The sequence below is a fragment of the Ischnura elegans genome, chromosome 9, assembly GCF_921293095.1.
Source record: "Ischnura elegans chromosome 9, ioIscEleg1.1, whole genome shotgun sequence".
In the NCBI taxonomy this organism is placed as follows: domain Eukaryota; kingdom Metazoa; phylum Arthropoda; class Insecta; order Odonata; family Coenagrionidae; genus Ischnura; species Ischnura elegans.
The window spans coordinates 2,073,640-2,088,870 of record NC_060254.1 but is presented as its reverse complement, the minus strand read 5'-3'; the positions used below and the strand labels follow the sequence as shown (position 1 = coordinate 2,088,870).

General features: G+C 38.1%; 1 protein-coding gene across 1 annotated transcript in view; it reads left to right on the top strand.

The window, feature by feature from the left end:
- Window positions 1-1,324: 1,324 nt before the first annotated feature.
- The window catches only part of LOC124165281 (nucleolin-like), a 93,053-nt gene continuing 79,146 nt past the window's right edge, over window positions 1,325-15,231 (top strand). The window contains exon 1 of the mRNA XM_046542617.1: window positions 1,325-1,455. Coding sequence (XP_046398573.1) covers window positions 1,401-1,455 — 55 coding nt within the window. The 5' untranslated portion in view covers window positions 1,325-1,400. The remainder of the gene's footprint in view (window positions 1,456-15,231) is intronic.

Genomic DNA, 15,231 nt, shown 5'->3' with positions numbered 1-15,231 from the left:
ACTATTTTTGGCGTCAAAATGATGTGCCGCTGTATTTTGCAAATTTATACCTGGACTTCAGTGCATGCCATAACAATTAATAATACGTCATTTTAAAGGAAATTTTATTCTCAATTCCGATTTTTTTGATCTTATGAAAAAGAAAAAAATGTAGACACACGAGTGCAATAAAGGACTCCACGCACCATAAAATTAGCCGTTTTGTCAACTTCATGAACTACAGCAATATGACTCCCTTCATTCTGTGTAACGGAATTAATTACGTTCGACTTTTTTAGTTACTCCGGTAATCAAAGGTTCATTTCCGTGTCTGAAAACTTCGCGGTGCCCCTTCGCTTGATTAAACTGTGGTATTAACATTAATGCAACGGACGAAGTGAAGTACCTAGGAGTTTTGATAACTTACAATCAATCGTGGGGAACACATATAAGGAATATTTCTGGCAGAGCCCTGAAGAAGTTAAGATTCGTGAAGCGTGTTGTGGGAAGATTTTCGGATAAAAAATTGAAAGAGAGGTGCTATTTTACGCTCTTCCTGTCCACACCTTGAATATGCAGCAAGGATATGGGATGCGGTGCAGCAAGACATAATCCGTGAGCTGAACAAAGTACAAATAAAAGTTGCGCGATTCGAAATAGAACTGCTACGGGCGTACAGACAGCGTTACCCAGCGAATTAGCCACCGGAGACTCAGTGGCCAGGCTAAGGTTGTTTGAACAATTGAGAATAGATATCTTTAAGAGTGACATTGAGAACATAATATTAGAGCCCCTCTATATTTCCCGGTCCGACAGAAGCAATAAATTAAGAGAGATATTTTGCCGAACGGATAGATGTGTGAATTCGTTTTTCCCCCGAACCATAAAGGACTTTAAAAAATGCTAGTAGTTATTTCGTTAGAGCATTTTCTTTCATATGTAAACGGCTGGTGTTCTAACACCCCCTGCCGCACGCCTTTTTAGGCGGCTTGCGAGGTAGTATGTAGATGTAAACTAAAGGGCAGTGAGTGCAACGAGGTCCGGTGCTAAGATTGACTTCATTCAGTTCGTGTTCCGCTCCCGTCGGGTATGGATGTGTTCTCACTCCGTGTGGTTGACTCAACGCTATGCATCGCCGGTTGCGAGCCATTTAGTTTCCGGCTAAATGTGTGAACATAGTTGCCTTCGTTGAGTGGAAGCCTTATTTGTAAAGAAAAGTGTGCTAAATCGAGCTTACAGGAGTTATATCCACCAGACCTACAACATCTTTCTGGCATTAATTCGTGTGCAAAGTGTAACACATCTACACGGAATACAACTTCCATCAATAGCGATACCTGCCGTAAAACCCTCCATGGATTTTCTCTACAGGAGTCGCTGACATCGAAGGGATTGAATCAAGAGGACAACCCTGAAAATGTATGGACTGCCAAAATTTACGGAAGATATCCCGGATGGACAGAAGTAAATCGGAAGGTAAATCCCTACAGGAAATATTTTATTTGTTCGTAGAGGTTATAAAATAACTAAAGATAACGGATCAAAAAAACTAGGGAACACTATTCATAAACCAAACGATAAATTGGAAGACAGGTGCAAGTTAATTGAATCGCAGGGTAAAATATTACAGAAATTTTTAGATCAAATATCCAAATTGCAAAGTGATTATGTGGTGCTTAAGACGCAACTTTCTGACGCACTAAACCGATCTGATGACCTTGAGAAACACATGTTAGGTATTAGCACGGAAATCCATGACAGCCAATGTGATGAAAATATGTAGTGAATAAAGTTTGTGCTGCATTGGATGTAGAAATAAATAATAGCCACATTGTCTACTACTACTACCCGGTTAAGACGAAATCTAGTTGGGAAAGAGGAGGAATTCAGCTCTTACTTCTGAATCAGCACGTAAATGATAACCTGTTAGCTAAGTGCCAAGTAAAAATAATTTTTTTCTATTCGACTCTTGATCTTGTAATCCGTACCTCCTAGCGATGTACAATCGTTTTCAATAATATGTAGACATCCACGTCTCCCATTTTTGTGAGTTAATATAATTTCCATACGCTAGGGCTATAAAATGATTTCAACTACGAATGTATCTGCTATTTATTGAGTATTGTCGACACTATAAGTTGGGATTTTACTCAGCGGATATTTGACAGTAATTAGCCGCAAGGAAATTAAGATACAACCACTGCAACTTCCCCTGCTTATTTCACCTCAGTGATTTAATCTGTTTGAAAGAAATACCTTAAGGTAGATAGAGCCATTATTTTTATAGATGTAGTATTGACTCTTGTATACTCTATCATTTTATAAAATGAAAAAGAGAATAATTAATTCGAATTTAAACCCTCCCACATTTCACCGCAACAACCGAACATGTAATCAACCTACTAAGCTATGGAGCCACAACTTCGTAAGTCAGAAACGGTGAGTCACGTATGAATATGAAAAGAGGATATACCATGCCGCAAAGTCAACCTTTTTCCGGGGAGATATCGAGAACAAAATATCGAATTGATGCAAAGGTATCGCACTGCCCACTAATTTCATTCCAGTCCTCACTGCACGTGTTTCGATCCCTATACAGTCATAATCGGGTGCAAACAGATTACTATTTCGAACAGAAATATGTATCTTCAAAAGTAGCAGTGGCGAATACATATGCCCCCCCCCCCCCTTGCGGGACCGCCCTCATCGCCTAATATTTCATAACCTAAATTGTAACTTTTTTATATCACAAGATAGCATTGTCTTGTGTTTGCGTATAATAATTTTGAATAAAATATCTTAAATTTTGCATGTGACTTGATTATTCTTCATTACGATTAAAGCATAGGTAGCTCAAAATATCTTTTGCACTCCCCCTTGAGTTTATTCTATATCCGTTTCTGAAAAGTAGTGAGGGGGAAGGATCAGATGGAAGTAGGTGGAGGGGTTGTAGGAGGAGGCACAGACGGTAAGTCAAGAAGAGTTCATCATAAGGACAACCTAAATTCCGGACTTGCGTCATGTCACGAGGTAAAAAAGGTTTTGGGGAAGGAAGTGGGGTTAGTTAGCAGCGAGGAGAGGAGGACCAAGCCCATGTTATCACAGCGTATGCGTTTTTCACGTAGTTCTGGAGCTGTGGCTCAGATGGCTCACAGCTCCAATCGCGCGGGCTATTTGACTCTCGTCGTATAGAGCGCTCCACATTCAGTCGACAGTATGGGTTCTTATGGAGATTCGTTTCCCATGTTATTCTGCATAAGGCCGGGAGCGCGGTCCCAAGCCGTCAATTACAGCATGAAAATTAATATTGCGCTCTGCATTAGATAAAAAATGCATTTTAATGTAGAACGAGACGCTGCATTCATTGGTACCAATAGTTTTTCGATAAAAATTATATCAAAAGCTATAAAAAACATTTCCTTGAATTTCCGTTAGAAACATGTATTTTTTTACTTTATCTTCATCTCGCAATTGTCGCCCAACCGTTGAGTGTATTGAATTGAATCTTCTGCATAAATTTCTTCATACTATTTTCTCTTTGAAGGTTTTCACCTTTTTTCACAGTTTTTGGGGAAGAAAAAGTTATACCGATGTTACACCCAATAGGACAAGAAAACTGGGATTTTTGTAAGGTAAAAAGTAGTCGCCTACTAAGTAGTCTAGTCCTCTCTGGTAGCAGTCAGGGGAGTACATATAAGATGGGGGAGTGACTAAAAAACTCATTTCCGTTCAGTAAGTCAAATGTCTTCCTTTTCTTTTTCACTAATTCCCACTTCACGGCCGCATATGAAAAAAGCCCTTTTTCTTGGAACTGAATAATTTTAATATCGAAAATTTTATGTATGTTTTTGTGCCAGTGGGCGCTTTGAAAATTTGAGTCACGATTCTCCAAGCACCTTTTGCGTTCGGACACACGAGTAAAGAAGTCCCTCCCAGTGTGGCCGATATACACCCCCTCGAGTGAGTCACATCATAGTTTGTACTTGCCGCTGGGCCCGAAAGAAAAAACTCCGACGGCCCAACGTATGCGTGAGTTTCCTCAGTGCATTGCATTCGCTAGGGTTTTTGCCCCGGAAGTTCGAATCCCATTTCGGTAGCCAGTCTGCATCCGCGTCGGCCTCGTCGGCGACGTAAACGCAAAGGAAGCAGCTTGCATTGTGCGCCAACCCTGTAAGTATTCACCGACACGGCCCCATCAATAAAATGGGACTGGCGTGTATCTGCATATTATTGAAAATGATAATAATTGTTTAAATTAATGAGACCCTTTGTGCTGGTAGAAAGGTGGGGTGGCAGAGACTGATAAGCACTGCAAGTATTTGGATTCGTGGAGGTAAAATTTATTTGAGAAAAGTAGAAAAGAAGCCAGCAATTTTCGTCAGCATCATGCTTGATGTAAAACATCTTTGATCATTGCTTTTGTGATTCATACTTCAATGGTATAGAAGGTATACCTAGCCAATATTGTGGATATAAATATTACTGTAAATGCGTTTAATGGAATGAATTCCCTATTGATCGTCCAACAAAATATCCGAAGTGCTAGACGCAATTTTAATTTACTACTTTCACATTTAAATAGCATGTTACAATTACCCGATATTATAGCTTTGAATGAAATATAAATACAATCTGATTAAATTAATGTATATACAGTGAGTGGGTAGGTACTATTATTATGGAAATTGTAATACTTCTGAAAGAGGGAGAGGTGTGTTAGCGTTTATAAGACATGACATGACAACCGTACTGAGGCCTTGTCATATAAGCCCTACTGATTGCTAATTGATCAATGTTTCATGCAAGTTTTGTATATTTGATCTATTTGTCGTCTACGGGGACAAAAAATTTCTATTGATCAATTTGTTTTAGATTTTGAACCCTAATCAAGATATAAGGGCATATCTCAAAAATTAGTAATGGTCGGTGATATGAATGTTCAGTTACTAATGCGCAGCTGCGGTTCCAAGCAGTTTACAAATCTCATAAGTTCATGTGGCTTGACTACCTTATTCAATGAAGCAACCAGAATTACTAGACAATGCGCTACCTGCTCAGATCATGTAGTCACTCGGTTCTTCACCACATTTAATGTAGTCCTCCAAGCCAAGGCTATGCATTTAGGTATAACGCATCACTTTCCAGTCCAATCCAATCTCCAATCTTTCTGCTCGCAAAGAAAACGAAAGCACACCTGCTAATGTCACTTTGCTATAGTACTGCTGCCGTAAATCATTAAACGAAAATGTTCGACTGTATTCTTGGGAAGTATTGCATGAAGAACATGAAATTTCCTAAACGTTCACTACATTTTCAAACATACTGTTAACATGTGTAAATGAGTCTTAAGTATGGTCAGGAATGAACGTGCCGTAAAACTAAAGCCCTGGATCACTGACTCCTCGATGAGCAAAGTTGCGCGTAAAAAATCTTTTTAAAAAACTACGTCATCACCCGCACAATAACGGCTTGAGAAAAGAGTACGTAAAGATAAGAAATAAACTGTGTAATATGTGTCCGTAATACGGCTAATTCCTATTACATGGAACAATTGGACAAAGTAAATCGAAATAAAAAGAAACAGTGGAGTATCTTCAAGGAATTAACGGGAGCGAAACAAACTACGGATGCATGAACTAATACAAGGAAATCGCACCGTAAATAACCCAGTTATTATTGATATTGACTTCAAGAAGGAGTTAATAAGCACATTTGATTCTCCTAAATTGTATCCTTTTGTAAAAAATAATTCAATGATCGATAATTCATCAAATAGTAAAAATCATCTAAGCCTAGACTCATTTTCGGAACCAGTCACATCGCCTGGTGTATTAAAAATTGCCAATCTTTAAAAAAGCTGCCCCTCCAGATCAGCTACATTCTGGTTTGATAAAATTATGATATAAGATATTGCACATATACTCTGCCATTTTTTCAATCAAAGCTTGCCAAATGTAAGGTTCCCTGCATCCTTAAAGCAAGAAATTATTGTTCCCGTTCACAAAAAAGTCGACCTACGTGGTATTCACAATTACCGTCCGATTTATTTGCTCTAAATTTATTCTAACGTACTTGAAAAACTTGTGAAAAGAATATTGGCAAATTTTCCGGAAAAGGAAGTAGTTCTGTGACAGTCAATATAGTACGAGGGTCGTTCAATAAGTCTTTACAAAAAGGTATAAAAACAAATTGTATTGGACCAATTATTATATACGTTTGAATTTAGTCTCCTTTCAGCTCTATAATTTTTTGTAAGCAAAAGTTGTTCTCTTCAATCGGTAACAACAAAGAAACTATGGGATGGATTCAGCTCAAACTTCAACTGCTGACGAGTCACAACTGCTAATTTCTGACTTAAATTTATTTTGGAAACTAAGAAAGCAATTTTTCGGAAATTCTATGGACTTAAAGAACGAACCTCGTATTAGGATAGGTAAAAGTACACAGGACGCTTGAAAAAATTTATCACCCCGCTTTTCCAGTCCATTAAATGTAATAAATAAACCGCTGCTGTATGCATTGTTATAAAAAAAGTCTTTGATACAATACAATGCAAGATGTTTTTGGATAAACCACATCTGGCAGAAATTCGCAGCATTTCTATAAAGTCATTTGGAAAGTTTCCTGTCCGCGCGCTTAAAGTTTTTAAGGTACTACAATAGCCATAGAAGTTCCGAAAATATTTGTTCTGGAGTGGCTCAAGGATCAGCGTTGGGTCCAATATGATTTTTATTATAAATAAATCATCTATGTAATCAAAATATCAGTGGTAAACTAACCGCCTTTGCGGATAACCTAGTCCTGTCTTACAAAAGTGTGAACTGGATTGATGTACGGCAATACATAAAATGTGATATAAACGATATCAACGAATGGTTTGCATCGAACAAACTTAAATTAAGCGAGAAAACACAAATTATTTTTTAAATTTATACAAAAGCTTCCCCATTGACTAATGTTGTGTACCGTTCTCCCAAGCGTACTAAAATGACATGCTGACAGTTTCACACTGGTTCGAGTTGAGGAATACAAATACCATGGTTTTGCAATTGATGAGCATCTAAAATGGAAACATTATACAAATAATATTACAAATAGTTTTAAAAATTGTAGAATGAAACACTACTTGATTCGTAATAAGTGTTCTTTAACTGTAATTTACAATATTTATTATGATTTCGTATATTCTAGGGTAAATTATGGTATTTTGAGCTGGGCTAGTGCATTTAAAAATTCGCTCAAACTCACACATACAGCTCTAAGAGCAATCACACTTGCTCCTGCAGCCGGAGCAGATAGCCTTTCACTCTCTTTTCTGATAATTGTTAAACTGCAGGTACCTACTACCCCTGAGACACTGATAAATCTATTATATGCTAAGGTTTTCTACCTTCGTGGTGGTGGAGGTAGTCCAAAAGTCTTGAATAAGCCCCAATAATACTATCTACGAACAAATACTTCATATGTATCCCCCAAACCAAATGTTATTTTTTTAAACGCAAATTTCTTTCCTTGGGACCAAAAATTTGCACTAGTTTGCGAAAAACAATCAAAGAGAGTAACAATATGTATACCATCCTTAAGCAAGTGAACCTGGCTGTATTCTAAAAAAACATTATAGGGGGTATCTAATAGAATTATTTTCAAACCATTTTCCTTTTTTATTTTTAATTCCATTTTTTAGTTTATATTTATTGTGTGTTTCTAATGTATCAAAAGTTCATCTTGAAGACATTTCTTGTTTTGCAGCAATATGCACAGAATTACGACTGTATTTCTTAAGGTGATCCCTCTAACAGAAAATAGACTCTGAGGTCAACAATAGCTCCAAAATTATTTATGTATGTATTGTAAGCACTAAGCTTATAGGAAGGGCCAGGTTCGTAGAAGACAGAATGAGATGACAAGTCTGGTTCCACACGTTTCAATTGTCACTAGCACAGGTACAAACTCTCCCTCCGAGATACAGCGTAAGACTCCTCGTGTCTATTCCCTCCAAGAGGCTTCCTCCCGTGTCGCGTCCGTCCCGTGAACCCCTCGGCATCTTCCTATTGGCCGGAAAAGGCCGCATGATAATGCATTTCATACGCCTTCCCACGCCAAGATACTGCAACGTGTTACTGCGTAGTGTTGGAGAAATACGCGGAGACCAATTCCCACGCGAGAGCAAGTTGTTAATCGGAGTAGGGTGTCAGAGTCATGCACGAGGATGGATCCCACGCGACAGGTTGCAACGTGTTATGAGTTTCAGATACTGGACCCATCACTCGAACGTGACTCTGGGATTCTTCCATTACCCCGAGAGCGAAACCAACCGAGCTGACACGAGACGGCGAGCGACACCCTTGCAGTATGATATTTAACTTTTTAAATTGTTTAAATAGAAATACATGTAACTTTTATGGAGGACTGATGATAAAAATAAAAGGTAGGCATTTCACCATTGCAAGTCAAAGCCAATCGTTAAAATCAACGGGAAACTTAAAACGATAAACAAGTTTTATTAAATTTGGGTTTTATACGCTTGCATTAATATGGCGACAGGTATGAATAAAACCGTAGGAGAAAAAGATGACTGAATAATCGACTCACTATTGTACAATGGGCTTCAAAAGTAAATGTCTAGTTGCGACAGGCCAGAGATAGTAAGCTTAATTCGCTTGACATTTTTCCGCTTTGGAAAACAGGAACGACAAGAAGAGGAAGACTCGGAGATAATCATATTAGAACAACAGTATATATTTCCAGGTCCCTCAGAAACGAAAATAAGAGATTTTTTTCAAATGGATGAATAATTGAATTGGTTTTCCTCCCGCACGATAACAGAATTTAATAAATTCTGGGTAGAACTTCGTTGCAGCCATTCCTTTTTATTCGTTAACGGCTCGTGTCCGAACACCCCCTGCCACACGCTTATTGATGCGGCTTGCTGCGTAATATACAGCAGTAGAAGAGTAGGTACTGAGAAGAAGAAAAAGGGGGAATCTGCGCCTAATATATTGTGCATAAAAGTCTGCTCATTGTCTAGACCCTATGTGGGAGGTCAATAGAAAAAATTCGCAAAGTAACCGATCTACCACCACAAATTTTTTCACAGGAAAACTCCTGATTGGTTTCACAGGATCAAATCCAGACCTCTAAGGTCTCCCTTGTCAGCACACCACCAATACTCAGCTCACATTCCATATAACATCCCTTAAGACATGGGACTTCCCCTTCAAGATTTTGAAACGACATTCTTTTGATGTCTTTTAAAACTAAAGTTATGCGAGCATTTATTGAAAGAACGAAATTTTAGTTGCGGTTGGTTCGGCATAGTTATAATTTCAGACATTCGAGAGAAAAGAAATAAAAAATTAAACAAAGTCATATTTTGTAACAAATAAAAATGACAAGTCATTATCATTAGTCAATGTTGACCTGTACTTTATTGAAACATGCTAATAATGAGTGGAAACTATTGTGCATCCTTGCATAAATGTAGAAGAAGTGCACTTTGTATTTTGTGACGTGTCCTAGATCAATGAATTTATATCAGTATCAAGAATTTCTTTTCCTTCTGGGTATCCGTACAGAATGCCTCCTATTCCCTTAGGCAGCAGAGATAAGAGGTCTTAAGAATTTTCACGCCTAATATGGGGGAAAGGAACCCTACTCATGTGTATGATAACAAGGAAGTAATTTTTAGCCATGATGAGAAATACGAGAACAGGCCGGGTCGTAGTGCGTAAATCAGTCGAAGTAGGCTAAAATCATGCATTGGGCAAGTAAAAATAAACGGCTCTCAAGACAGTTATTTGACTTTAATGCCTACCGACAGAGAAATTGAAAAATTTATAACGAAATGAAAGGAGATCCTGGACTGCCCAACAGTGAACCAAGCACTAGAGACCCACGCCGCTAAGTATTTCGCTGCAGCCCTTTGAAGGCAAAATTTCACAATAGGGTCGTTTACTCAGACAAGAAACCGCAATTCATTATGAGAATTCGGTTGATGAAGTGGGAATATTAGTTACGAGGAAAAATGATCTTCTTCATTCAGCCATTCTCTGTTTAAAATGAAAAGATACGAGAAGGTACCGCCCACATATCATGAGTTGGTGATGCCATTACATCTCTGATAAATCAGAACCGATCAGAGAGGGAAAGCATTTCTAACTAGAAAACCAGAGAACCGTCTAGTTGCTCTCTTATAATAATAGCCTAACCTTCCTAGACTAATAATTGTTGTATTTATTTTGTAAGCAGTTATTTTTTAATTGTACGCACAGTGGCGAATGTATGGGGGGCTAAGGGTGCCCCCCATAGCCTCCACCCCTTTGGGTGTCCAATTCACACTAAATAGAATAGTAATTATTTTATGACCCCCACTACTGCTGGTCGGCTAACCCCCACTTAGCCTCCCCCCTTTTCCCTATTCTGGATCCAACACTGCTGATCCGCATCTTACTATATTTCTACTGTTTTCATTCTAAGTGGACGACGGGTTGTAAACGGAAAAATATGTCAGGGCTATTATATAAATCGACAATAAAAGGAAGTCCTGAACTGGTCTATTGTGTCAAAAACAAGTATAAGCTGAAATAAAGACGTATCACTCGAGCTGAGAATTAGATCGAAGTAAGAATGGTGCATATAGGAGGCAAAGGGGACAAGATGGCTGGGTAAATCGCAGTACGCAGTTCATTCAAATTAAGCTATAGTGATGATTATTCATGGTTATAAGTAAACCTATTTATCTAAATGAAGATGAACTTAACTGTAAATACTCGCAATGGATTAACATGACGACTATTAACTTATCACTGTGAAGCTGAAACATGCGTTTCATTCGTTGATGATTGAAACATATTTCTAAAAAGGTTTCATGAATGTTCTCAATATACATACCCTACCTAATGCCACTTCATTGCATAAAATGTTTGAGTATATTTTGGAAATATTTCCCTGGGAGCAGGGGCGGATCCAGGATTTTTTTCTGGGGGGGGCACAAGGAAAACGGTCAAAAGGCAAATGGTCTTCTCACATTTGTGATTAAATACAGCTGCTACAATTATTTTACAAATTATACCCTTTATTTTAATATAACAGCTTTAAATACGGCAATATTAATTATTCACATGTACAATAATGAAAGTTTTCTCCTATGTTTTCTACTAAAGACGTCCAGTACTTCATTAACATCTATTTTCGATGCAATGTCTTGATGGATGTACATAAGGGCTAGTCCATTCAAGCGATCTTCCGTCATTCTACTACGAAGATATGTTTTCAATTGTCGTAAGGTGGAGAAAGATCGCTCGGCAGTACAAGTTGTCACAGGAAACGTGCATAACAATTGACAGAGAGTCCTAATATTTGGCAGCGCTGTTGCCATTTTGTAGGCATCTGCTGGAGACTTAGACATAGTATTTTTTCTTATCTCTTCCCAAATTTTTAGCTCTCCCTTCAAAGCTAAAAAACAAGGCAGATCCTCCTTATATGCGTCAGCACCTTGCAAAACATCCTCAACATCTTCGTCATTGAATTTATGGAACAGCAGCTTTTGCAACTGTCCGATTTTTTTCAGCTCAGATTTAGGGAACCTGGATGATATTTCCTTTAACAAGTAATCTATAAAAGGAATATACATCGTTAGTCGGTAGTACTCCTCAATAGACTCAGTCTGAATATTTGGCCTATTTTTTTGACGGCCGGTAATTCTGCGGGCCGTGATTTTTGTACCCATTTCCTTTGCAAGGGCCTCTGCCATATTGAAATATTTTTTAAATGCATCCGCGCTAGTGTCACGTTGTCTCTGCAGACTGGCTGTGGTTGCATTGACAAGCTGAACTGCGGAAAGTATATCAATTTCAGTGGCTTGTAATGATCGAGATAAAGGCAGCGTGATTCCTAAAATATCAGCGAGGATTACTATGCTTACCAGAAATTCCGACGACATGATAGCCTGGAGCAGCGAAAATGCAGGTGTAGCACTTCTAACCCCTTCTTCAGCCATTTTTTGCAAAATTCCAGGAAGACATGGCAAGACGTCCAAAAATGTCAAAACTGCTTCATGTCTTTCCACCCATCTGGTCTCACACATTTTTTTAATTATATTTTGTTTTTCCGTAGGCAGATGAGCTTGCATTTCTTCCCTGAGGAGATTTATTCGTTGAGCTGACTCACGAAAGAAAGTTGCAACACTTGAGATAACTCCTACGGCATTTCTTATACTGGGAACGGTGCAGGCAGTACTGATAGCCAGGTTGAGACGGTGGCTTGCACAATGAGTAAAATAGGCTAAAGGCTGAATTTTAGATATGCATGCCTGAACACCTTTTATTTTCCCACTCATATTGGCTCCTCCATCGTATGCTTGACCCCGGCACGATGTAATATCTAGGTTGAGGTTTTCAATCGCCTTCAGAATATGCTGAGCAATTATTACCCCTGTAAGTTTATCAACTTCAACAAACATTAGAAAGTCTTCCTGAATTTCACTTTTATCCACATCGAAATAGCGAATACAAATCGCCAGTTGCTCACTAACAGAAACATCTGTTGTCTCATCGGCTATAATAGTAAAATACTTGGCCTTTTTAATTTTGTTTACTATTTTGGTAGTGATTAATTCCCCACAGCACTCGATCAAGTCATTCTGAGTCGACTTGCTGATGTACGAAGCGTTTTTAGCACACGTTTTAACATGTTCACGCAGTATTTCATCTCCAGCATCAATTCGGAATTTCAACAATGCTCGGAAATTGCCTTCTCCATAGGAACTTTCCAATTCTAAATCGCCATCATCCCTATGACCTCTTAATGGTATGTTTTGCATTCCACATAATAAAATTATTTTTATGATGGGTATAAGTCTTTTACAATTTTCTTCAATAGTTATCCTTTCCTTTTCCATTTGGACAATAACGTCCATTGATTTTCCCTCCATTACCAAACAAAAATTTTGAGATTTTATCATGTTTGCCTGGTGATATTTCGTATTCTCGTGGTGTCTGATTGTTTCAGTGGCCTTCTTATATGTTTTCAGTGGTTCCGACACCAACTTTCCCAACTTCACATCATTTGTACCTCCCTCACGCCGACCAAAAATAATGCACACTTTGCACAATCCTCCTCCGGCAATATTGCTATATGCTAGCCATTCATGTCCTTTTACCCAGCTCATTTGAAAAGACCGCTTTTTTCTCCCCTCACTCAACAGTGGAAACTTAAAGTCTGATGTAGGTTGCCAAGTATTTTTCAGCCACTGATACTTTTCTTCATCTGTAAGAACTGAACTGTCCTGCTGGTTGGTTAGTAGTCTAGCTGTAAGTAAATGTTACAATATAAGACTAAATTGTTGTCATTTTTGCATAAGTAGCACAAATAATGACTTGAACAATGAAATGAATGTCTTTATGGCTGTAAGCAATACAAAGGAAGATAAATATCTCCAAAACCGTATTCCGGAAAAGAAGTCCTTTGAATTCCTCTTCCTCGAAAAGGGTCTCTGAACATTGCATGTATGTGAATGCACGAATGACAATCACCAGGGTGACTATATGTATTGTCTGCAAACCCAGGTGAATAAGTGCTTGAAAGTTATTATCAATTTAATTTTATTGACTTTACTTATTTGTTTTCCTTGTTATCCCCCACTTTTATTTTTATTCTTTTCGTGTGTGCATGAAGGGTCACAGGCGTTGGAGAAATACCTATAAACCCTTCTTTTCTGTTCCATTGAACTCACGATTTATTTGTATACTTTTGTATTCTGTATAGAAACGCGAGTGAATGATTGCGTGAGTCACTTTTCGTTTTTATTTTTTTCTACTACGATTCCCTTAGTTTTGAGTGTTACGGTTGTCTTTAACATTGTGAGTGTGCGAATGTGTCATTTACTATAATTTAAATTTCTTTATTTTTTTACATGTGATTGAGAGCTCCCTTATTTCGCATATACTCCTTCCTTCCCCCTCTTCCCTTTTCATTCCTTGGCCCCATTAAAAAGGCTGTGGAGATATTTTCTTCCTCTGCAAACAGGCAACTACTTCATTGGTTAATTTAAACTTAAAACAATAACCCGACGTAAGAAATTAAAGCTGTTAAGTACACTTAATTTCGAGGATTAATTTTCTTATTATTAGTTTAGTAGTGTAATGATTGTAATACAAAGAAAATTTAAACATCAACTCAAAATAAGTTTTAATTTTTTTTAACCAACAAAATATTAAAATCAATACCTACCTATATCACGTTCCTGCAGCATGTAATCAGTGGTGGCTGAAGCTGCCTGTGGATGTGTTCCATGTGTTGACATTGATGTAGTTGCCACAAGCGAGGATGGATGCACATGAGAACCCTCACATTCATTCCCTTTACCAGTCTCTGCAACTGTACCGTCTGTTTTATTTTGTAAAATAAATAATCAATTAAAAACTACTGTCTTTTTCTATCTTTGTCAATCATTATAAATAATAGCAACCCTTATGCACTAAATTAAGAAGGTATGACAATCAGACACTGAATTAGTTAATAAGATAAAAGGTAAAGATCTCAGAACTTAGTTCACAAATTAGAGGTATTATTTAATTTCTACAATCAATGTTATTATCATTCGTTTAGTGGTCTATTTATTACAGTCTTGCGGGAAAAACAATCCAACGGCAGTTCAACATAAGTTTTAACCAACAAAAGATCAAAATCGTTCCAACAGGGGCGTCACAATACCTACCCATGTCAAGTTCCTGCAGCTTGTTACTAGCGGTGGCTGGCGTTGCCGATAGATGTGTTCCATGTGTTGACATCGACGCAGGTGCCGCAAGCGAGAAGGGATGCACTTGAGAACTATCACATTCAATCCCATTACCAGGCTCCGTAACAACATCGTCCGTATTTCTTTTTTTTTTATAGAAATACGCGCTTAAGTTATATTGCCTTTTTCTATTTTTGTCACTCATTTGTGGATAATATCACTCGTTACGCATTAAATTACGTAATTGTAACTCTAACAAACACTAGAAACTAACTCGGCCGGAGTTTCCTGACTGACTGCGTTGAGGTCGAACCCTCGGCCCTACCTTCGACCACCGCTCAGTCGTCTCACACTCGCGCTTACGCTGATTCGTCTATTTTAATATAATTAGAATACATTGAAGTCGCCGTCCCATATACTGCGTCCCTAAATACATTGTCTTCGCCCTCCTCATCGTCAATATCGCGGTCTTCGTCCCAGATAAAATTCCAGAGAAAAGAACACACAACACCAGT